Source organism: Gobio gobio, assembly GCF_949357685.1.
Source record: "Gobio gobio genome assembly, chromosome: 17".
In the NCBI taxonomy this organism is placed as follows: Eukaryota; Metazoa; Chordata; class Actinopteri; order Cypriniformes; family Gobionidae; genus Gobio; species Gobio gobio.
The window spans coordinates 8589540-8613514 of record NC_137110.1 but is presented as its reverse complement, the minus strand read 5'-3'; the positions used below and the strand labels follow the sequence as shown (position 1 = coordinate 8613514).

At 38.0% G+C, this 23975-nt stretch overlaps 1 protein-coding gene across 1 annotated transcript; it reads left to right on the top strand.

Moving 5' to 3' along the window:
* Positions 1-170: 170 nt before the first annotated feature.
* cttnbp2nla (CTTNBP2 N-terminal like a) lies at positions 171-23232 on the top strand. Its single transcript, XM_079840259.1, has 5 exons — positions 171-269; positions 4796-4903; positions 18770-19042; positions 19208-19315; positions 21059-23232. The coding sequence occupies exons 1-5, from the start codon at positions 255-257 to the stop codon at positions 22127-22129; spliced, it is 1575 nt and encodes a 524-aa protein (XP_079696385.1). The 5' UTR covers positions 171-254; the 3' UTR covers positions 22130-23232.
* Positions 23233-23975: the final 743 nt, after the last annotated feature.

The following is a 23975-nucleotide window of genomic DNA, read 5'->3' as shown; positions in this document are numbered from 1 at the left end:
GTTATGGACCAAAGAGTGCTTTCAGAGCTCCCAGTCCCACCGCCGCACAAAGAATCCCAACTTTCACGTCAAGTCCCGCCTCCTATCTCTCCGTCTCGTTTCTCATTGGCCCTTTGCGCCGCAACACTCCCACCTCATTGGCTGTTTAAGATGTCCGTTTGCGTTCTTTCACAGCAGCAGATGAACTTCGGTGAAGCCGATCTTCAACAACGGTGCTGCTCGATGAGCGATATTGGAAGCTGATCAAACCTGGCATGGCACCCACAACGGTGAGAATGTTCTCTTTATAACATATAACTTAATATTTATAGGGAAAGAAAGTAGAATAAAATGAGCACGAAAGGGGGAGAAAGTATTTTTTGCAAAGACGGGATACAGATTGTATGAATACGTTAGTAAGTTAGTTTGAATAGTTAATGCTCATTACAGTTTTAAACGGTTTTAAAAACGTTAAAAGCAAAAGTACACAAATCCGTCCTGGACGGAGTTTGTTATATGAGCTGTAAATGGAGGTGGGAAAAAAAAAAAAGTTTTAGTCGGGTAAACATTCAAAATTATTTTTTCGTAACTGATTTTCCTGGTCAGATCTGCATAATTGTAAAAGGCCGTGTCTCAAAACGGAGTTAACGGTCTACCTAGGCATAATATTTGTCTATTTTGTCTATCAATAGGTGCGCGCATCATTTTTGGGCATCATAAACGAGTCCAGAAATGCTGCACGCACATATGATGCCCCAAACTGCATAATAGATTGGCAGTAGCCTACACTAGGGTTACCACCAACAAATGTCAACTAAAAAGAGGAACTGTGTGACACACTTTAGTTTAGGGTCCAATTCTCACTATTAACTTTTGCCTTAATAAACTCATAATTACTGCTTATTAAGTTAGTGAGGTAGTTAAAGGATTAAGGGATGTAGAATATGGTCATAAAGCATTAATATGTGCCTTGTACTAATACACAACCAATATCCAAGTAATATGCATGCTAATAAGCAACTAGTTAATAGTGAGAATTGGACCCTAAACTAAAGTGTTACAAAACGTTTTTTTACAGTATAGTATAAAATAAAACAATGTATTTTAATTAATACAATATATTTTCAATATAGTATATGCTCAAAATACCATAATTGATTTTTTTGTGTGTATATTTTCGAAATCATATGCTATTTTGAAGTGTTTAAAAGGTTTAACAGTTAAAAATATTACACTTTATGGAGTCTGTACAGCTGATCACATCAACAGGCAGTTGACATTGGGCCATCTGTTTTGTAGCTCACAAACAGCTTGAGGATTAAATGAATTACCCTCTGACATGTCGGGTGAGCTTGGACTCAAACACTGACTGCTTCAGTCTAGCTCCAGGGGAAAATGCTGGGTAATTTAAGAAGCATTTGGGCCGATGTTGAATGCTGTAGCACCCTTTAATTCAGAGAGGCATGGGCACCATTAAAGAGGAAATGCCAAATTAGTCAACCATGAAGAACACTATCGGATAATCCTCAAGTGCACAAAAAGGTTCTCTTTTTATCACCTCTTCCTCATGTCCACATAATGTTTACTAAAGAGACAAAAAAGCAAGTGAGTCTAGTATTTTTCAAACTTGATCTATATGACTGTTATTTAGTTGAATGCATCATCATTTTCCTTTGGTTTTAAGTGAAGTTGTGAAATTAGCGCGTCTATAAAGTGTTGCTTTGCGTTGTTAACATGCTTCAAATTAGCACTGTTTGAATGGGTAAACCGCAAACCATGAAAGCTTTCTTGCATACTCGTGGTTCCCATCGGTGCACAATACATCAAAAGGAACCTGACTGCTATTTACAAGGACACATTTGACTTAAAGGTTGCACAACACTTTCAAAGGGAGAATTTGAATCGGTGCACTGCAAAGTACAGTAATGTGATTTTTATGGGAGCTCTGACGTGGAAGTCAAGCTTCCAGATTTCAGCTGGAGCACGGTAGCTGGACGTCTTCCGTCTCCGGGCATATTATGTAACACTCAGAGACTCCTTCGTGACTTCATGATGTGGAAACTTTGGCTAACCACACAAATCTCAACATGAAGCACCATTAAAAGCAAAGTGGGGTCAGAGCGAAGAAATCTAGATTCAGTTTCATAAGATTATTTCAGTTGAGGCTTGCAGCGCAGGGTCAAAGCATTTATGGTGCGCGCAGCTATATGGCAAAGTGAAATTCGATGCTTTCAAGGTTATCCATGCGCAATTACGGAGTATTTAACAGCGAGTGCCCGGGAAGGAATTTCAGTCAGTCGTACCCTACCAACAACAAGTCTCTTTCACTAGCTGTCTATCAATAGAAAAGTTGTGGAATGCTGCTTTAGCTTTGATGTATGAAAGATGCTTTGACTCATAAGAATAAAATGGAAAGAAATGACCTGCTTTTTTCTTTTCCTGTGAACTGCACAACATGGGAATGGGAGTTTTTCCTGAGATCACAGCTTTGATCTATAGCCATTATGTTCTCGGGCAAGCCTGTTAAAGTGATAGTTCACCCTAAAATTAAAATTAAGTCATCATTTACTCACCCTGGTGTTGTTCTAATGCCGTATTTTATGAAAAAATGTCCTACTCACGCTCGTCCATATAATGGCAGTGAATAGTGACCAGCATCAAGCTTTTTTTTTTTTAAAGTTCTGGGGGTATACAATAGGGTTTAGTGAAAATTTCAAGTAGGTATAGCTGCAGACTAGAGATCTCCAAAAGTGTGCATTGTCTCCACACGCAAAGACTTGCGCCATTGGCTCTCAGCCAATTGTTATTGACTTTTAAAGGGTCGTGAAACCCTAAACCAAATTTTCTTATGAGTGTTGAGGATCATAGAAGTCAATGTTACCATCCATTAGTTTTGATTGTAGGAGAAAACTAGTTAATTTTAAACCTTTTTTGCGCTATATTCAACTTCCGGGTTTAAATTCATCTTTGTATCAACGTCACAGGAGGACAGGCTAACAGTATTGCTTTTGATGATTCGTGAATGGCTGCTAACAAAAAGATAAAGAGACTTAATATTGTGATGGGTTTAATTCAGGCTGCCAATGTAGTGCATTTTCTAAAAGAATAAAGTAATAAAAAATTGCCCCTTTATTGGTACCTACATTTTCCTACTATGGAAGTTATTCAGTTCCGTCTGTTTCATGCTGTTAAGAACCCAGCAGAAACTAAAATCAATTTTTATTTGTGATTTATAGTATACAATATAAAAACTATTTTTTCAAGTAACCTAAAATGTGCTTCTAAATAGGGCTGTGCGATATTGAAGAAAAATGCGATATCCTTGTTAAATAATGCGATATTCGATATGCGATACGACATTGCTTTAATTGTGTAAAATCTATTTCTTTCCCCAACTGATATCTTTCACTTAAAGCATAACCGACTGTGTTTACATGAATAGTCATCAATACAGCCATTTTGATATAACTCTGTGTATTTGACAGTTCGAGTGTGCAACAAGACACGAAAAAAAGAACGGCTTGTGCACACGTTTCGGTGTGTGTGTCAGACAGCAGACAGCTTAAGACTGCAAGGAGTGGTTTTTTGCAAGTTGTTGCGTTTAATAACTCTTTTTGACGTCAAGCAAATCACATAAGTAACAGTCGTGTGCTCAGTCTATTCTCTGCTATATGCGTCAACCTAAAACGTACACTTTTCACAATGTTGAAGTAGCCTACTAAAATCATTCAGATATTGCGTACCCTTGCGATATGCGTATTGCGATATGTACATTTGCGATATTTCGATAATTTCGATATATTGCGCATCCCTACTTCTAAAATAATTAAACTACCATTCAAAAGTTTGGGGTCAGTCAAAAACGTTTTTAAAGATACTACTTTTATTCAGCAAGGATGCATTTAGTTGCTCAAAAGTGACTATTAAGACATTTATATTATAATGTTACTATATATATATATATATATATATATATATATATATATATATATATATATATATATATATATATATATATATATATATATATATATATATATATATATATATATATATTATTCATAAATTTTTTTAAATGCTCTATTAAAAAATTCTATTAATCTAGATTAGAACATATAATAATCAGAAATGTTTCTTGAGCAGCAAATCATCATAAAAATTATTTCTGGAGGATCATGTGTCACTGAAGACTGGAGTAATGATGCTGAAAATTCAGCTTTAACATCACAGAAATAAATTACATTTTAAAATATATTCTAATTACGAATAGAAAATATTTATTTTAAATTGTAATAATATTTGACAATATATATTTTTTTACTGTATTTTGATCAAATAAATGCCAGCCTAGTTAGCATTCTTTCAAAAACATTTTAAAAAATCCTACAGACCAAACTTTTAAACGGTAGTGTGCATGTGACAAATAAACCTGCAAGTTGATGTTTAACGGCACCGTTAACTGAAAACATTTGCATGCTGCATTCGGAAAGAAACATTATTTAGTGCACTTGTTTACTGTGGGTTTGCCCTGTTTATCTCATTACAATGTGCATTGAATAAGTAGCACACTGTACAATCAAGTCAAGCACATCAGTATTATTGCATTTGGTCTGCAGATGGGGAATAAAGGAGAGGATTTGTAGACTTGGATATTGTTGCCTGACTGCATGTTTTCCAAAAAATGTATTCTAAACTTTGCTTTAATGTAGTGTACCGTTTGTTGAGAACAGTCATTAGAGTCCCTGAATACATTAGAGTATTATTTTGTATTTTTTCGCCCACTCATTTGCTCATTTGTGTTTTGTTCTCTTTTCAGGAGGCGAGGCTAAATGTGGAGGCTCTGAGTAAGAGAGACGTGCTACTGCTCTTCAGTGTTCTTGAGGGAGAGCTGGAGGCCAGAGACTTTGTCATACAGGCACTCAAGGTTAGTGCAGCCCCTTCAATGCTGATGTAGGGCAAAAATGTTTCTGTAGTTTCTTTGTAAGCTGCAATATATGGCAGTACAGGCAAATTGTGCTACTCTTGGTTCTTAAAGGAACAGTTCACCCAAAAATAATGAAGGTTTTATCATTATTTATGTAGCCATATGTCATTCCAAACCAATATGCTGTTACTTTTTGTGGAGTTTTGGATAATCGTCATACAGCTCTTCATTTAGACCAAAAACACCATAAAGAACAATAAAAGTGTGCCTGTGCGTTATATATCCAAGTCTTCTCAAGCTATGTGATAGCTTTGTGTGAAGAACAGGTCAATGAACATCACATAAACATAATTAAACAAACATAACAAAAAAGAAAACCATTCCTGTGTCCAGGGTAGAGTTGTCAAAAGTAGTGATGCACCGATTATGATTTTACATGGCCGATTCCGATACCGATTTTTTTAAATAAAACTGCCCGATTCCGATACCGATTTCCGTTTTTTTTTTTTTTTTTTACACATTAAAAGAACGAAAGTATACATGAACAAGATGTTTATTTGGTATTTAACAGGCAAAATTGCCTTTTGGCTAATGAAAACAAGTCTGCAATCTGAAATGAATGGGAAATTGAATTGGAAATGAAAAGGCTGAAAGGTGAAATTAAAGGCAACAACTGCATATTCTGCAATCCAAACAAAGATGTTACTTAAATCAGCATTTGTTTTTAAATTCAGTGTATAGAAAAAAAGTCTTTACCAGTGAAATTAAATAAAATCAAAGTATATAATTGTTCCAAAATGTTAAATCAAATAATGTTTAGTGCAACGAAAACAACTAAGATGCTACAGCAGGTGTTTTTTAAATGAAATTAAGTCAATGTAATTTTAAGGTAAAATAAAAATGATCATCCTATACAGAACTGATAGTATTTCATTTCAAAAGTGCATGCATGTTCTTCTTTACAAAAAGAAGTATTTCGGCTTTGTCACAAGTCTGTTTCGTTCTCATCCGATCCACCATATGAGAAGCTGAGCTGAACAAACGCTCACTATCTACGCTTGTGCAGGCGCGGAGAGGTAAGCTCGCGCAACTTCAGCTCGCGCAGGAAAGCGGCTCTTCATTCCCTTCAGCATATCTCATCTCTTCCCTCAGTTTTCCAGTTTCCATTTGTAACACACAAGTGACATGTTCGCGAATGATTGCAATATAGGCGTATGTGCACGCGGGCGCATTTCCTGAAAAATCGGCAGAGAAATACAAAGAAAACCGTCCGGTTGCCGATCGCGCGCTAGAAGCAAAAACCGTCCGGTTCCGGTTTTTGGCCGGTCAACCGGTGCATCCCTAGTCAAAAGTAGTTGGTACTGAAATTAAAACAAATGTGACAATACCAGCATTCCCTCTAGCATTTAGAGCGCTGTTGAACAGATTCTTAAACACCTCTGATTGGCCATTGTGTTCACGTGCTCAACATATATGTCTGTGATTGCTACAATTATCAACGCTCTTCACAGAGTGCTTAAGTGACGTTCGCTTTTTACCAGAGTGCTAACACAGATACACACGGTAGCATTTGAAAGGGAGGTCTATCAGCGGATCCCTAATATATCCGCTGACTGACGGATCCGCTGATAGACGCCTGCTTTCAAACGCTCCCGTGTGTATCTGTGTAAGTGCTCGATGAAGAGCGTCATTGAATCACTCGTTGATTCGTTGATTATTGTAGCCAATCACAGACATATACTGTAGTTGAGCGTGTGAACACAATGGCCAATCAGAGACATATATGTTGAGGGAGTGAACACAATGGCCAATCAGAGGTGTTTAAGAATCTGTTCAACAGCGCTCTAAATGCTAGAAGTCAGTACTTTTGACAACTCTGGACATTAACTTTTTTGCTCACTAGCCACTGTGGCTAGTGTTTTTTCAAAGATACTAGCCACTCAGAATTTTCACTGGCCACAATTTTGACATTGATACCATAGGAGAAAACTGCGATATAGATATTTTTAATATTATCTCATAATTTGGCAGGCAGGAGGTATATGAGGCTGCTGTCACATTAAGATCTGATGCACGGATCCATTACTGTAACATATACGTTTTCTTTCTCAACTGTTTACGTTCACTTAAAACATACTCACCAAGCTTGCATTTTGACATTATTTTGTGTATATTTGATTGTTCAAGCGCAATAAGCGGTCAAAACTAACTCAAGGCGGCTTTATCTGCGTGCGCACTTTGAAAAGTTTAAATTATGCACAGTCCCAGGCCGAAATTTAAGCCCTGTAACACCAACAGTATTCATCCGGAGCAAATGAAATGAATGAGTAAGAAGAGGTGAGTTTGTGTGTAAACTTAAGGCCTGTACACACCAGGACGAATATCGCGAAGATCTCATTGGTCGGCCAGTTTTTAACGTGCCGTTTCAAAAAAAAAAAACGAACCCAGTGCGTTTTTTTTTTTTAAATGACGTTTTTACGGCTGCCGTTTTGCGCGTTGGTGTGCACACACTCACATTGGCGCCCTTTGTTTAGTCACGAGGCGTTAAACGTTGGCGATAAACGCGTGTGAAAATCGTCCCGGTGTGAACAGGCCTTCACTGTCGGAGAGATGAGAGAGCGAGAAAGTGCAGCTGGTATCATGTATCTATTCTGCAGAAAATGAGTATTGAAAGCGTTTCAGATATTTCAGCATAGAAAAATCTGTACTCTTTGACAACATTAATTTGCATTAATTTATTTCAGATGCCTTTTAAAAGACTACAAGTGAAAAATGTATAGGCTATATTATATATAAAATTCAAGTGGCTAGTATTAGAGTGACTGCGTTTCACGCCACTGCTGAAATCCACCCGCATTTAGCTTGTCAAGTCCTGTCTGTGTCATCATGTAGAATTTGTTCAGGAGCATCTGGACTTATTTAACCATTCAAGATGTTTAGATGCTTAGCTACTTACAGTGCTGCATGTTTTCCGAATAGCTGCGACCCAAGTCGTACATCAGTCGCAATTTACACCATTATGGAGGCTCCCTCTGTGATTGATAGCTCTTATGATCGTGTGGTGTGTATTCCTTGGAGAGTTCCCTTCATCCATACTCAACTGAGGCAATTGCATGAGAACTGAAAACAAACAAATACATAAACAAGCTCAGATTGTCCTGAATAATATTCATTTAAAATACTTTTTATCAATACTAATAAATCAATACTTCAATAATGATATGCCTCAATTACCGTCTATTGACAGTCAGTAGTTCGCTGTCAAACAGATTTAACTCTTCGCACAGAATACTAGATACCCAGGAGAGACATTATATCTGTATCACTCAATGAAATCCAGATGGCTGTCTGGTTCATAGCTCAATCGTGCACGCTAGCATATTAACGCTAACATCCTGTTAGTGTATTAAACATCAGTGTACAGTTTATCTATGCCAGACGCTCAGTTCATTTAAGATGTAAAGGCTATACATTTATAAAGATAACTTTAGCATAGTGAATGATATTTGATCATACCCGCCGTTTGTTGTACTTCCTGTCTGAACTTAAGTCTTTTGCTATTTGCTGCATTTCCAATTTGTATTCTCAAGTTATTTTCAATACAACATTCATCAACCTTTAATTAAAGCCAACTGGATCTCCCTTACCCTGCTTTTTCATCAGACTCTTTTCTGTTTAATTTTTAATTTATTTATTTTTTCTGTGAGACTCCTACTACATTCCAGCACTGTTGCTGGGCCCCATCCCACACTCCCAGCAGACAGAACTACACTTCTTTTAAAGCACTTTAAAGTACCATTTAAATACCATGGTATGTATATGTATAGCAATTCAGTTCTGCTATATTGGTGAATCTCAAAAAAACAGTAAAGAACATTTCGAACCAGTTCATATATATTTAATCATAATATGATGAAATTGTGGTCACTCGTTATATTAGGTGTCCTTAACTGCTATATACTTACATCGAATAATAAGTTCAATATATTTATTGGGCCCTATCATAAACCCGGCGCAATGCAATGCCAGGCACGACGCAAGTGTTTTTTGCTAGTTTCAGCCCGAAGCAGTTATTATTTCCACGTTGTTTAAATAGCAACTCGCGGCCATCTGTTCGCCCATGGGCATGCTGGTCTGAAAACGAGGTGTGTTCAGGCACATTATTGGCGCGTTGCTATTTTGAGGCAACTGAAATCGACTGCGCCATTGACGCAGTATTTTTTGTGTTATTTAAAGTGCGCGCTAGTAATGTGCGCCTATAGACAGGTGCACAACATGCATACACTCTGCTTATTACACACACAGGGACGCACAGCAGCACACAAAAAAAATGTAATAATAAAAATAAAAGGATTCCTCATTGGTCTTTCTGCTTGCAAATTTCACCATGTAAATAGCAAATCCGCCATGGTGCAAGTACAACTGGCTTTTAAAGGAAATGGGAGATGAGAATCTGATTGGTTTATTGCACGTTACACCCAAAACACACCCATGACTCATTAAGAGACCTGGTTCAACCTTATTAGACCATGCGCCTGTCGCGCTGACTATTTTTTCCATCATTAAACTAGCAAAAGTGTATTCGGACACTCCCTAAGTGCACCTGCGCCATGCGCTTCAGACCATGTGATTAGATCATTAAAATAGGGCCCATTGTGTTCATATTGTTTTGCAACACACTTTTGTTGCTATTAAGGTGGGATGGGGTAAGGTTATCGACAGGTTTAGTGGTATGGTTAGGTTTAAAGTGTAAGGGAAGGGCCAACAGTGTAATTATAGATATTTACGGAAATTACAGTTATAGTATTACATTATAGAAATTACATTATAGTATTCGAAATTAGAATTAGTGTGTCCCAAATCATTGCCCACAAGCCATTGCGCGTTGGACGAGGATTTGATTATAACTCAAACATAAGTAAAACGTGTTAAAAAACTACAAACATGGTGGATGTGTGAGACCGACGGTTAAGCAGCGATGTTTTTAGATAAAGTGATTAATAATCAGTATCTAACCTGACGAAAAGATATTCAATGTTATCCACATCAAATTTAATCTGCAACAGCATTGTGAACTTGTAAATATACGTTAGGTCAATAGCCATTAAATGCATCATTATTCAAACACATGAGGAGAGTCGTGTAGTTACGTGCATACATAATACATTTAAGGCATGGTATAAGTAGGCGAATTGGGAGGAAGCAATTGATTAGCTTGTTAAGGTGTGTTTGATTAGGGTTGGAGTTAAACTCAGCAGGACAGCGGCACTCCAGGATCAATGTTGCCCATCCCTGATGTACACATTAAGTGCATTGTATTAAATAATTAATTTAAATGTAGGACATAGCAGTTAAAGACACCTAATATAAAATGGTACCCAAATTATATAAACGTACAGTACATATATAATGGGTTTACTTATTTGGCAATTTAGGAATGACTCAGAATCAGCCAGACAGTGAGCAAGACAACTTCCTTTTTGAGCATATCATCTGCGTCAGTACCAACGACAATACTCTGGGCCCCTGGTTTTATTCCAAAATACGCTTTGAATGTTATTTGTTCTCTGTATAAACATGCACAAACATGTCAAACATTATTATGCTCATTTCCTGTTGTCTAGTATCAACTTTTAACTTTATTGTAGTGCCGTTAGTTCATCTGATCATGCTAGCACGGTAATAAAACTCAGCATCTGTGCTCTCAGATCATGTTTTTTTGCGGTAAAGCTGTATGGAAGGCTGCACAGATATTATCTGCTGCATTCCTGTTCTTTAAAGCATTGGACTGAGGCTATGCGAGTGTCACAAACAGTAGATTTTGGGCATTAACCATTCTTTTGAATCCCTTTTAAGTGACTTCCTAAGTAGCATATATTTAACCCAACTGCATATCTCTACTAAAACTCTCTGTGGTTTTTAGGGGGCAATGTTCTGGCATGCTGGGATTACAATCTCTGTCACTCATTGCCTGCTTTGAATGAGGTCATTAAGGCATGACTTTTCTGCTTTGACTCTCTCACACACACACATACACACATTACAAATGTTCCTTATGCATTTGGTAAAAAAGAAAAAGGGGAAAAGCAGGAAGGCAGAAGTCACATCACAACAGCTCCTAATCTCGGTATAACTTCATTAGTAACGCTAATCGTACATACAAACACTATTCATTATTTCCTTGTGGTGTTTTCTCTGAAAAAAGGGGGAACTAAATAGTATTTTGCTCAAATAATCGTTCCCATACTTATTTATGCCCCTTAGCGGCAATTGACTTTTGAGGGAAAACTCGAAAACATTTCATGACTAACAAGTAAATCGTTTTAAATAGTTAGACTTTGAGCTCCAGAAAGAATGCCTTCCAGGTGTCTCAAAGTTTAAAGTAATTTTAGCATCTTATCAACATTCAAAAATAACTTCATATGTTTTTTAGCATAGCATGGAGGATGTTGGGAGTGCAGGTAGCAGATACCAAAAGTATCTCACTGTTGTCAGTATGTTGTTTACCTTTATCCCCTGGTCTCTTTAATGAAGATACTCTTTACGTTATCTTTCTCTATTAGATAGACACACACACTCTCTCTCTCACACACATACACACACACACACACACACACACACACACACATATATAAAAGGTTGTTTGAAGGCACCAGACTGGCTGACTTATCTTAAGTCATTAGTAAGGTTAATCTTCCCAAGGCCCCCATAATTGCTGAAGCTTTTAGCCTAAACACACACACACACACACACACACACACACACACACACACACACACACACACACACACACACACACACACACACAAAGCATCATACATATAGAATGGAAAATAGACATCCATTAACTTGACAAACAAATGATTTTGCTTTCAGAACAGCTGTTATTTATTTGGTACTTACAGTACCTTGTAGTCAAGTAAATTGCTTGAATACAGTACTTTCAAGTCCTTTTATTTTAGCTTAGATTTTGTGCAAGAGTTTTATTTACAAATGGAGGAATATTAAAACAAGAAAATATAATAATCTATAATAAAAAAATAGTGTTATGTTTTAGTACTAGACTGCATTCACCTTCTCGTCTGATTCTTCTTTTTAAACATCTAATACTGGATGTTAGTGTTCTGGGCTTCATTTTCTTTTGTGTGAACTAGAAGAGTTTCCAAGACAACAAAAAGTATCTATGGAATTCTGCATCTCGTGAGGTTTTGTTTACAAGGCTGATTGTTTATCTGTCACACAATAATGATCTGAAAATCTCAACTGAAAGCAAGTACAAACATCTCGCTGTGCATGTGAGTGGATGTGCGTGTGCTCATGGCTTGAATACAGGTCTCAGTACATTTCTTCCTTTCTTTCCTGGTTTGTTTTTGACCTTTTTTTCCCTTTAAAAAAAAAAAAAAAACCCTTATTAAAAAGGCAAATATTTTAGTCTGGCCTGTTATGTTGCAATCCCTTTTGACATTTATTTTCCCCACTTTTCATTTTGACTTAATTATCAATTTAAATCAAAGCGGTTAAATACGATTTGACTTATTATGCAACAGCTCTTAGATGCTTATCTTCAAAATGTCTACTTTAGAAACGACTTTCCTTACTTTTTATTTTTCCCTTCATTTTGTCTTTTTTCCATATAATTTACAGGATGTTTTCTAAAACAGGGAATTTAGCCCTTTTATTTGCCCACTAACTTCCAAAATGTTTCAGTAGAGAATACGTCACAACTGGAAAGAAAATCGCATTCATCAAAGACAAATGGCATTCATCTATAAAGCTATTGCTGTGTGTATTTTTTTTTACAGTATTAAAATGCGTTTTAAAGCACCAAGCTTTCATTAAAGTATTGGTGGTAATGTCTTGTTAAGATCCTCCAGCAAGACAAAAACACAGCTTTTACTCTCTTTCTACCTCTGTAAAACACTCATTCATTGTGTCACGTCTGCACGGCACATTTATCTGTTCCAGCATCAGCACCACAGAGGTTCACAAAGAATCAAAGCGTACACTTATTTACCACATCCATCATGGCTAGTGTGTGATGTGAGTTTCCGATAATCCTGTTTCTATTGAAGCAGAATCTTAGAACTCCCTCAGATGGCAAGGTTTTATGTTGCTGAACTTGAGTAACCCATTAAAACACACAAATACTCTCTCACACACTTACCATATGGACATGCATGTTACAGCTTAAATCTGTCAATCTAAGAGCAGAGAAGTCTAATAGATTTGACAATGCAGTAGAGAACCTCATTGTCATTTCTTTCATTTATTTTGGAAGCCGGATATTTTACTTTATAACGTGTTAAATATGTATATTTTTCATACACAAATGCACTGCTTCGCTTGCGATTGGATCGCGAATGCTTGGATTAGCCAGGACATTTTTAATATAACATTCATATAATTATATTTTAATATAAGTCATATACACCTAGGATGGCTTGAGGGTGAGTAAATCATGGCGTATTTTTTAATTTTTGGGTGAACTATCTCTTTAAAAACTTCTCTATTCTATACAGTGTTTCTCAACTGGTGGGTCGCGACCATAGACTGTAAAAAAATATGGACGTAGTGACCGTGACGTCACCCATAGGGATCTGAAGAGCAGCTTTGAAGCCTCAAAGCTGGCCGTTGCCATCTTGGCAGCGCATCACTCCCGGATAACAGAAAATGGGCAAAGAGGCGGGACATGGGTGGAGCTGAGGTGACGTGATGTCTAACAGACAGCAGACAAATGACAATCAACCTGTCACTCAAAGTGGCCACGCCCTTAATTATGCAGAACTTTAAGGCTTTATATAATGTAAACGAATGAGTTATAAAAAAAATTCACCCCCCTCACAGTTGTCATGAAGGGCAAAATTAGCTGTATAGATCAAAACCACAATTTGTACCAGGCTGTAAACATGTTTTTTTCTGCTGTAAATTTGGGCATTTTGACATGGAGCTCAATGAGATTCTGCTCCTTCTGGAGCCTGTCGATGAATTGCAGTTTAAGTCACTTCCATATTGGCTTCAAGAGAAACGGGGGGAGGTTGCCGCTTGGTTGCGACCCAAAAGGGTCGCAAGAGTGTGCAGTCAAAGAAACAACATCAACATAAAATGTAAATCTAAATGTTTTTCTGATGCGAGACTTTTATTTTGAAAGACGTGCGTAAAAGCTGTTGACCCTTCTGTTAGACGCAGTTTAAGTAAATTGGCCTTAGAAAAAACGAACAAAGACAAAGATATCGCTTTTCTTCAAACCGATTTTGTGATTATGAATATAAGATTGACCTGAAGAATATCAGCTAGATGCAGGTAATGCACTCGTTTAGTCTCATAATACTCTACAAAATACAATACGCTTCAACGAAGCGACTCAGCGTTCCTTCATTACTAGTTCTAGGCTCAGCTGTCAACTTGAGATTTGAATCTATGGCAGAAGGAAGTGGTTCCGCACAAAAGAGGGTTTTTGAAAACACTTTCTTATTTATATATAAACTTACACTTTCTTATTAAGATATATATATATATATGCCGGTAATTCCTAAAAAAGTGGGTCGTGGTTTAATGACCCTGGGGAAATGTAGGTCCCATGGTCAAACCAGCCAAGAACCACTGTTCTACTATATAAAGCTTTGTGACTGGTAATAATTATTTATGGTCAGTAAATTTTCATCCTCCATTGGCAGGTGTGGAAAAGACCCTGAGAGTGTGTTTAGATGCATATCCATCTGTGTGTCTTTACCCCTCCTCCTGACATTAATTTTCATACCTCTATTCCCTGTAGACGTCTAGTCATTTTTCAACAGCTCCCACTCCCACAGCTTTCAGCTGGAATCACGAAACATGCCATGTCATTCCAAACTACCCTGAAGGAGCTGGAGTATTTCATCCCTCTTTTATTTTTATATTTAAGCTCCAACCTCCTTTGTTACAACCAAAAGTACGATTATAAGTTTAAGTAACCACACAGAACACCCTATCATCCACCTAGCAACAGCCCAGAACACCCTTGTAACCACATAAAAACTCCATAGCAACTGCCAAAGACACCCTGGCAACTCCTTAACACTGCCCAGAACACCCTAGCAATCACATAGCAACTCAGTAGCAACTGTCCAGAACACCCTAGCAACCACCCAGAGCACCCTAAAGGTCCCGATATACTTCAAGCGAAATTGAAGCACAAACTTCAAAAAAGCTTGCCAAAGTGAACTTTCCGGAAAAGTTCGCTCCGAAACACCTTCGACTACCAATGGTTTTTTGGTGACGATGTAATAGGTAGGTGTGGCTCAGAGGCTCTTCAGGAGCATGGAAATTGGTTTTCAACCTCTGCCCTGTACATTTTTTTAATAAAACCACTTTCGCTACTGAAAGCTGCATTATAGGCTATTTCTCAGCAATGAGATGATAACTTCCCTGTTTTTGTAAATAACAAGCTTCACTATTACATACAGACGCACGCAGTAGTTCACACTCAAAATCTCTCTCTCTCTCTCTCTCTCTCTCTCTCTCTCTCATTAATTCCTTCAAACTCATTCAAATAAATGAAATCTTGACTAAAATAACAAACGAAAATTACCATTATTTTCCTGTCTATATTCGTTCAGTCAGATTTTGCGCTGCAAACATCCATGACAGCTTTTAACTTACCCATGCTGGCAAATAATCATGACCACCCGATGTGAATTATAAAATTATTTCAGATTCAGAACCTAAAGGTCAACCATGTCGCATAGTAAAGCAATCACCAACAGAATCGTTTTGGGCAGGGATTAATGTAAACACAGATATCGAATACCAGTCGTGTCTAAAGTGAATGTAAACAGATGGGCCAAAAAAATCGTATACGGTCAAAAGATCAGGGGCCTCATTTATCAACTGTGCGTACGCACAGATCTGAGCGTAGTGAGGGCGTAAGAACAGTTTCACGCAAAGTGTGGGATTTACAAACTTGTACTTATACGTAGAAATGTGTGTAAATATAAGCACACCTCTGAGCATGCTTACACAGAGAGGTAGAATAGCGATACTACACATACAAAGCATTTAAGAGTGTCACAGTATGCATTAAGCAATCTACATGTCCTGTATTTCCTTTCATTATAAAACACTACATTTATATATATATATATAATGTCATTTTAAACATGATTCGTAATTGGTGTCAAACCCAATAAAGACAGCTGTGACAAATGTTGGATGCAATTATTTCCTTGGACCCAACCTACATCCAGTTCCCTTACCGAAATCCTCAACAAACCGAAATAAAACGGGGCTTTCATGCTATCGCCAGATTCCCAAACATAATTGGAGCCATAGACTGCACCCACATCGCCAGAAAAGCACCATCAACCAACAAATTTAATGATGTAAATAGAAAAGGGTTTCATTCTGTTAATGTGCAAATCATTTGTACGCTAAATGTGTTGTTGTTGTTAAACGTTGTTGCACGACTCATTCTGTGTTTGTGAAGTTCCTCTTCTTTGCCATAATTGTGGTGAGGAAAAAACCCAATCACATGATTTTTAAAGGGATGTGTTGTGTCACCATATATGGTTCATTGGAGGCGTTTCCGAATGCTAATGACTAGGGCTGTAATCAACCAAAGAAAATCTTGGTCGACTGAAGTCCTGAAATTTTCGACAAAAAATCGACTAAAAATGACATTAGGGAAAAAAACGTTAAATGAATTAGCTGCGCACTGTGCGCAGTACTTGATAGCCTAGTTGTCTGAATTATAAATAAACAAAAAAAAACTAGCAGGCTATTTGCAATATATTAAATCGTTTTTGACCTGATTATTTTGCACTGAAATGAGTCTGACACACGAGTCTGTCGGCTCTGACAGCGTCGCATCATGTGCACCTGCGCAATATCATAGCCTATGATTTCCGAAAATAGAGTACTTTGTTGTCAACTAGTGATATCATCACAAGAACTTTTGAGGAATATGCAACATAATTTAGACAATTGTTTTTGTCATATGTATTATAATAACTGACAGACAGTATCATTTCAGCCGCTCTGTTGCAGCTCGAACAGGAGCTCAGCTCAGCTTCGCGGCTGAGACACAAATAGACTATTAACTTAAGCTTTTACTCTTAAACACAAAAGGCACGTCCACTTTAAGAAAAAAGGAATATTTATTAAACAAGCCAGATCAAGAGCAGAAAAAACGCTCACAATTAAATAAATAATATACAGCAAACTAGCCTACTTCAATCCGTCTCTCTTCTCCAGTGGGTTGGGCTAATCCAAAAGAAGTGAAAATAAGGGGGGTGTTCTGAAGACAGACTGTTACCTGTGAAACAGGGGTGCTCTGAAAACACCCCCATTAGCAATTAGTGCTTTCCACCTGATGAAAATGAATGCAGCAAAACTGACAGTACAGATCCACTTTTGCGGCACGACTGAAGCGTGGGGTTGTGACGCTTCCCCTCATGTGTATGTTGATGGGCGTGCGTTTGAGCCAGCGGGGAATGAAAAACAAAGGACCAGCGAGAGACTTGCGCACGCCAATAGCGGTAAACTTGAGGAACGCCCATCAACATACACATGAGGGGAAGCGTCACAACACCATGCTTCAGTCGTGCCGCGAAAGTGGATCTGTACTGTCATGAAATGAACGCAGCGCGGCAAAACTAATGAAATGAACGCGGCGAAAAATCGACCAATCAGAATTTTGCTCGAGCCAGAACGTATCGACTAATAATTGACTAATCGACTGGGAGATTACAGCCCTACTAATGAACGTGAACGTGAACGAGCATGGTTCTTACGCACATGTGGGATTTATCAAAAATGATTGCTTACTCGTGTGCGTAAGAACTGTGTGCGCACGTTTGATAAATACGGATTTTCTTGTACTCAGAAACATTCTAAATTTCAGTTGTAGGATGAAATATCGAACCTTTTCTATGCACTGTTGATAAATGAGGGCTCAGATATGTGCATTAAGACTTGCAGTGTAACTTGACACTGTTTTTTCATGTATTCTAAAGTGGCTTGCTTCAAAGCAATGTATTGTATAAAGTGGTATATAACTGGAGCGCCACATTTCTGGGCTTGTGCAAACACGTCGCTATGATCAGATGCTTTCTTACCTGCTGTTTTCTCATCGCTGGCTGTGTGTTCTACTAAGCAAAGAACAAAAAAGACTTTATGCTTTATGCATCAATGGCCGGGCAACCCTGGGTGACTTTTGCCAGAAAGATTTTTTTTGTTCTATTGGTCTGGAATTGTCAACATTACTTGAACCCTGTAATATAAGACTCTTCTCCTAGCTATCGGTGACTCTCTCTTTACTGTTCAACCTTTCCGTTCCTTATCCTTGTGTTGTTGTTTTTTCTGGGTCAAATGAGCCCTTTATTTCAGAGTCATTTCAGGAGGTATTAAATTACTCCAGCTGGAACTTTTTTTGGTGTCCCATTCACTGCATTGACCCTACCTAGACTGAAGCAATTGTTTCATCCCTATATGGACCCCTTGCTTGACCTCTTGCTTAAAACAGCAAACACAGAGAGCTGAACACACACTCACACACACATATACACAGAGCCTTAGAGAATGGTTTATGTTGCTTTTGGCAGGGTCATATGCTCTGTATCATCTCATTTCCTGTTTAGAAAGCAAGTATGGAGTGAGCGTGTCTGTGTGAAAGAGAAAAATGGAGGCCACTTTACAAGCCTAGCAAAATGAAATGGAAGCTACAAAAATGAGCCCCTTAATACTAAGATCTCAAATAGTTGTTTCATGTCAAAAGATTATGGACATTGTGATCTCTTCAAACACTGTTTAAACTGAAATGTGCAGAAATCTAATAAATCCATCTAAAATAATCAATTAAATCCCTCTTCCTCTGTCTCCTTCTCACTACAGGCCCAGCGTAAAGATTCCTACATGTGTGAGCGATATGGGAAATACAACCTGAGCGACCCATTCTTGGCCCTGCAGAGAGACAGTGAGGTCCTCCAGAGCTCCGGCCAGACCAGGGGAGATGGAGGAAGTTCCTCCCAGAAACGAGAGGGTGTCTGTGGGGCCACGGCTCGCTCGGACCCTTTGGCGGTGCTGAAGCTGGTGGTCGGACACTGCAGAAGGATGCAGGAGAAGATGCTGAAACAGCTGGCGGCTGCTGAGAACAGACACAGGAGGGTGAGTTTATACTGCATAATAGCTAAAGGCCACTGACATCAATACTAATGTGAACATCATATCATTTAAATTGGATTTACCACAGTGTAGCAGGTCAAGGAGAGATTGGATTGGTTTATAAACTAATCTTAGTCTCATGCTGTCGCCCCTCTGTGGTGGTTTCAGGTCATTGCTGATCTGGAGGAGGAGAAGAGAAAGCATGCGGAGGATACTGCAGAAGGAGATGATGTCACTTACATTCTGGAGAAGGAGAGAGAGCGCCTCCTGCAGCAGGTACAAAGAACTGATCATATTATAGTCATCTTAATTTGAGGTACTCATAGGGTAGAGGCTACAAATTTCCTTTACCTTAATCAAAATGAGTTTTTGCTCTATTAAAATATACATTCAAACATGATTTCTTTTTTAAATTATGTATGGTTTTTACACATTTAAATATGCAAGTTGGGCATCATATTAAATATGCACATTTTAACAACAAAAGTGTTATAGATCCAACTGAAAATGTAACTCATTAACAGACCTGATTGTTAAAGCTTTTGTCAAAAGTTGTTTTAATTTAACACACTATTTAATTAAGCATGCTTTTTAACATAACATTTCAAATAAATGCTGTTCTTTTGAACTTTCTACTCCTCAAAGAATCCTGATTTTTTTTAAATTGTGGATTCCACAGTAATATTAAGCAGTGCAACTGTCTTCAACATTGATAATAATCATAAATGTTTCTTGAGCAGCAAATGAGCATATTAGAATGATTTCTGAAGGATCATGTGACACTGAAGACTGGAGTAATGATGCTGAAAATCCAGCTTTGCATCACAGGAATAAATTACATTTCAAAATATATTAAAACAAAAGACATTTTAATTTGTAATGATATTTCGCTATATTTCTGTTTTTACTGTATTCTTTTATTTAATTAATGCAGCCTTGGTGAGCAGAAGAGACTTATTGAAAACATTAAAAAATCTTACAGACCTAAAAAGGGATAGTTCACACAAAATTGAAAATGACCCCAATTTTTACTTACTCTCAAGCCATCCTAGGTGTATTTGACATTTCATGAATACAATCAGAGTTGTATTAAAAAATGTCCTGGCTAATTTACCTTACAGAAAAAGCGTAACTGGTGCGATGATGACGTCAGAAGGAGCGTAAGCGTTTTGAACTGCGAGAGACGTTACACTTTATTCATAAATTGAATATGGAAGGCAGTCTGGCGGAAGCTAGATATTTTACTTTATAAAGTTTTAAATCTGGATATTTTTCTTACACAAACCCATTGCTTCACTTCAGAAAGCCTTTATTAACTGCCAGAGCCGAGTGGATTACGTTTATAATGGATGGATGTTTTTTTTTGGCCATCAAATTTTGGGCTCCCATTCACTGCCATTATAAAGCTTGGATTAGCCAGGACATTTTTTTAAATATAACTCCGATATATGTATTCGTCTGAAAGAATTAACTCCTATACACCTAGGATGTAGACTGGGTAAACCCAGCCTGATCTGCCGGCGATTTGATTTCGTCCTGCAGCTCAGTCTGGAAACCCGTACATTCATTTCTACATTTTCTGTTACACTTTTGCGGGAACCAATCACAGACTGGCTTATCCATCTGGCGCGCTATTGGCGGGTTTAACACGATGACGGATAGAGAAGCGATGGGTCGTTCCCCATTGATCACGCCTCTTGTGGTCTGATTGGTTGAAGGACTATCCAATTGCGTATAGAGTCATTCAATTTATGCTCGTTTGTCAAGCCTCTTGTGCAGTAGAAAATACAGAGCAGACTCCCCAGACCAATGTTCAATCTTAAATTGAGCTTGGTCTGGTGATAGCCAGACAACCTAGGATGGCTTGAGGGTGAGTAAATCATGGGGTAATTTTCATTTTTGGGTGAACTATCCCTTTAAACTTTTGAACAGTAGTGTATATTCTCTGAAAAAATGATTTTGTGTAAATCCATGAATCAGTGTATTTCAAACTGGTTTTGTTTTTATACATATGTTTAGTTGGAGTTTGAGAAGGCAAGGACGTCCCGAATGGAGAGGGAGAACAAACGACTGCACAATCAGTTAGAAGACCAGCGAGTCCAGCATAAACAGCTCATGACGGCGCTGAGTCGGGAATGCAAACGCTCCGGCACCCGCGCAAACGAGGAGTCCCAGCGTGCCAGCGAACTCAGCCATCGCCTTGATCGCGAGCGAGCGGCCAATCAGACCCTCAGGGCGGAGCTCGAGGAGGAAAAGAAGCGGGCTATGCAAATGGAGGCGAGGCGAGAGGAGCTATTGGCCGAGTTTGACACCGAACGGGAGCAGCTTGGGCTGAGAATACGGAAAGAGGAAGCACGCTGTAACGCACTACAGGAAGAACTAGAGAGGTTGAGTGGAGAGATGAGCAATGCTGAGGAGAAAACAAACAAGACCAAGACAAATATGAACGGGCATCTTACTCCTACGGAGGAAGATGGGAGTGTTGAGAAGCAGAATATGTTAACCAATGGGAGTTCTCCGATCAGGTCACAAGCTCACAGCCCTACGACAAGCAATCAGTCACCAGACATGCCCAGTATACAAGCTGCATACCAGGCTGGCATCAACCAGCGCTTCCACGCAGCCCGTCACAAGTTCCAAGGCACAAATGATCAAGATTCTCAGGCTGTCTCTTCCCCTCCGAACAGTCCGCGTGACCTTTCGCCCTGTGCGGCCCATGTGGCTTCACCAGACAACGTTTCATCTAAACAAGCAGCCCGCAGCACCCTCACACAGGCTCTGAGTCGCTTCAGCACCCAGCAAGGTCCCAGCTCACCAACATCCCCCAACAGTTCCCCTTTCGGCACAGATTATCGCACGTTGGCCCACTCTGGGATGTTGTCTCCCACCATCAGGTCTCCAACTATACCCAGAGCCGACAGAGGGAACCCTCCTCCGATCCCACCCAAGAAACCAGGCCTCGCCGAAACCCCGCCTTCTCCGGCCACCCTCCGAGCTGCTCACTTGGCTCAAATGTCGGCCGGTTGCGGACGCAGCAGCAACCCAGAGAGCAGCAAAGAACCAGACCTGGTGCTGTCATCTAGCGGCTAGCAAGCACAAATGATGAACTTGATCACGTCAAACACTGTTGATTTTTTTTGTAAGGGACGTTTCAGGTTTTTGAAATCATTTTGGAAGATTTGAATGGTCTATTTTCTACGTAAATTTGCGACGTTACAATATCTCATTCAAATTCATGTTGATTGTGCGCATGAATACATTATACATTCTGTATTTTCTGTATGTCATCCATGAGAAAAATCACCTGTTTATCGCTGACAATCACCAGCTTCTATAAATAGTTATAAATATTTATATACAGACACATTACCATTCAAAAGTTTGGGTTAAAGAAATTAATATTTTCATTCAGGAAGGACGCATTACATTATGGCAAAAATTTCAATGAATCAAATAATCCTGTATGTTTTCAAAGTTGATAATAATGAGAAATGTTTCTGGAGTAATTTCTGAACATTCAGCTTTGCATCACAGGAATATATTTGAAAATAGTTATTTAAATTGTAATAATATTTTACAATATTACTGTTTTTATTCTATTTTTTTAGTCAAATAAATGCAAATTTGGTGAGCATAAGTGACTTCTTTCAAAAACATGTTAATAAACCCCGAACTTTTGAACTTCTGACCATTTTACCCTTCCCTGTCATCTAGTTTATACACTGAACTATATATTTACAGATTGCATGTGCAAACAATCCTTTGCTTTCTCACATAGCAGTTTGTTTTTTGTATATCTAAGACATTGGATGTGTAGCCTAAATATTCACATCTCGCTCAGAATCATGTTACAGATGTTTGTATCATCTTATAATGTTTTGTTCTGTTTATCTTTGAAGTTTGTATTCTTTTTGTGATCTGATATGAATTATTTTTTATAACCAATATCATCTATAAAATCTTTGTTAACTTGTAGACATTGCCTGGAACATTGCATATCTGTACTGCCTAAATCCAGCCAGCAGGGGCCACTGGGTGGTAAAGTTACAGTATCGCCCATCCTCAGCCATTTATAGGCTATATTTGGAATGGAATACTAGCACACTAGCTTACTGCGCAGTATACACTATATACTGCTTTCTATTTTGTAAACAAATAGTATGCAAAATAAAGTTATTTTGATATTTAATCTGGTTTTGTGTATAAATGTGGTAGTCTGCTCAAATAATAGTGGTTAAAAAATCACAGATTATATTAATTTGTCACACTAATAAATAGACGGTTGGTGCATTGTATTATACAGTATTAATTTTAACACAGTACATTCAAATGTACTTTTATTAGTTGACACTTTCATCAATAACATTTATTAAATCGTATGATGCTTAACACATTGGTAATATACTGTACATTCAGATTATTACAAATTTCATTAAATAGTCTTTGGGCCGGTTGCATAAACCGTTAAGACTAGTCTTACAAGTTAGACATACATTTTTTTCTTTAAGACTGTTCATAATTTTTTTAAATCAGTTACATAAAAACATAGACTGGCCTAATTTGATATGAAAAGTAAGACTGAATGCCACTTGCCTAACTGCTAGTGGCTCATACTAGATCTTAAGACACTGTCTTAACAATGGCTTAGTTTATGCAACTGGCCCTTTATTGTCATACATATTCATATTTGAAACCTACAATGACTTTTTAAGTAAAAAACACATTGAATGTGTTTATTTTGCAATAATGACTGATTATATGTTATCCTGCCTAAATGGCTATTTACCTAATTAATTAATTGGTTGAAATGAAATATCAAGAATAAATTAATGTATTATTCGGGAATAAATAGCACAAAGTAATATGAGAAACATGAAACTATAGCTCAGCTATGTAAGTAAGTCAGTGTAGAAAGCCACGACTGACCAATCAGAAT

Excerpts from the sequence above, each read along its gene's own strand:
- cttnbp2nla (XM_079840259.1), top strand. Across the intron at positions 4,904-18,769 it reads TTGTCATACAGGCACTCAAG|GCCCAGCGTAAAGATTCCTA; the intron begins GTTAGTGCAGCC and ends TTCTCACTACAG. Across the intron at positions 19,043-19,207 it reads CTGAGAACAGACACAGGAGG|GTCATTGCTGATCTGGAGGA; the intron begins GTGAGTTTATAC and ends TGGTGGTTTCAG.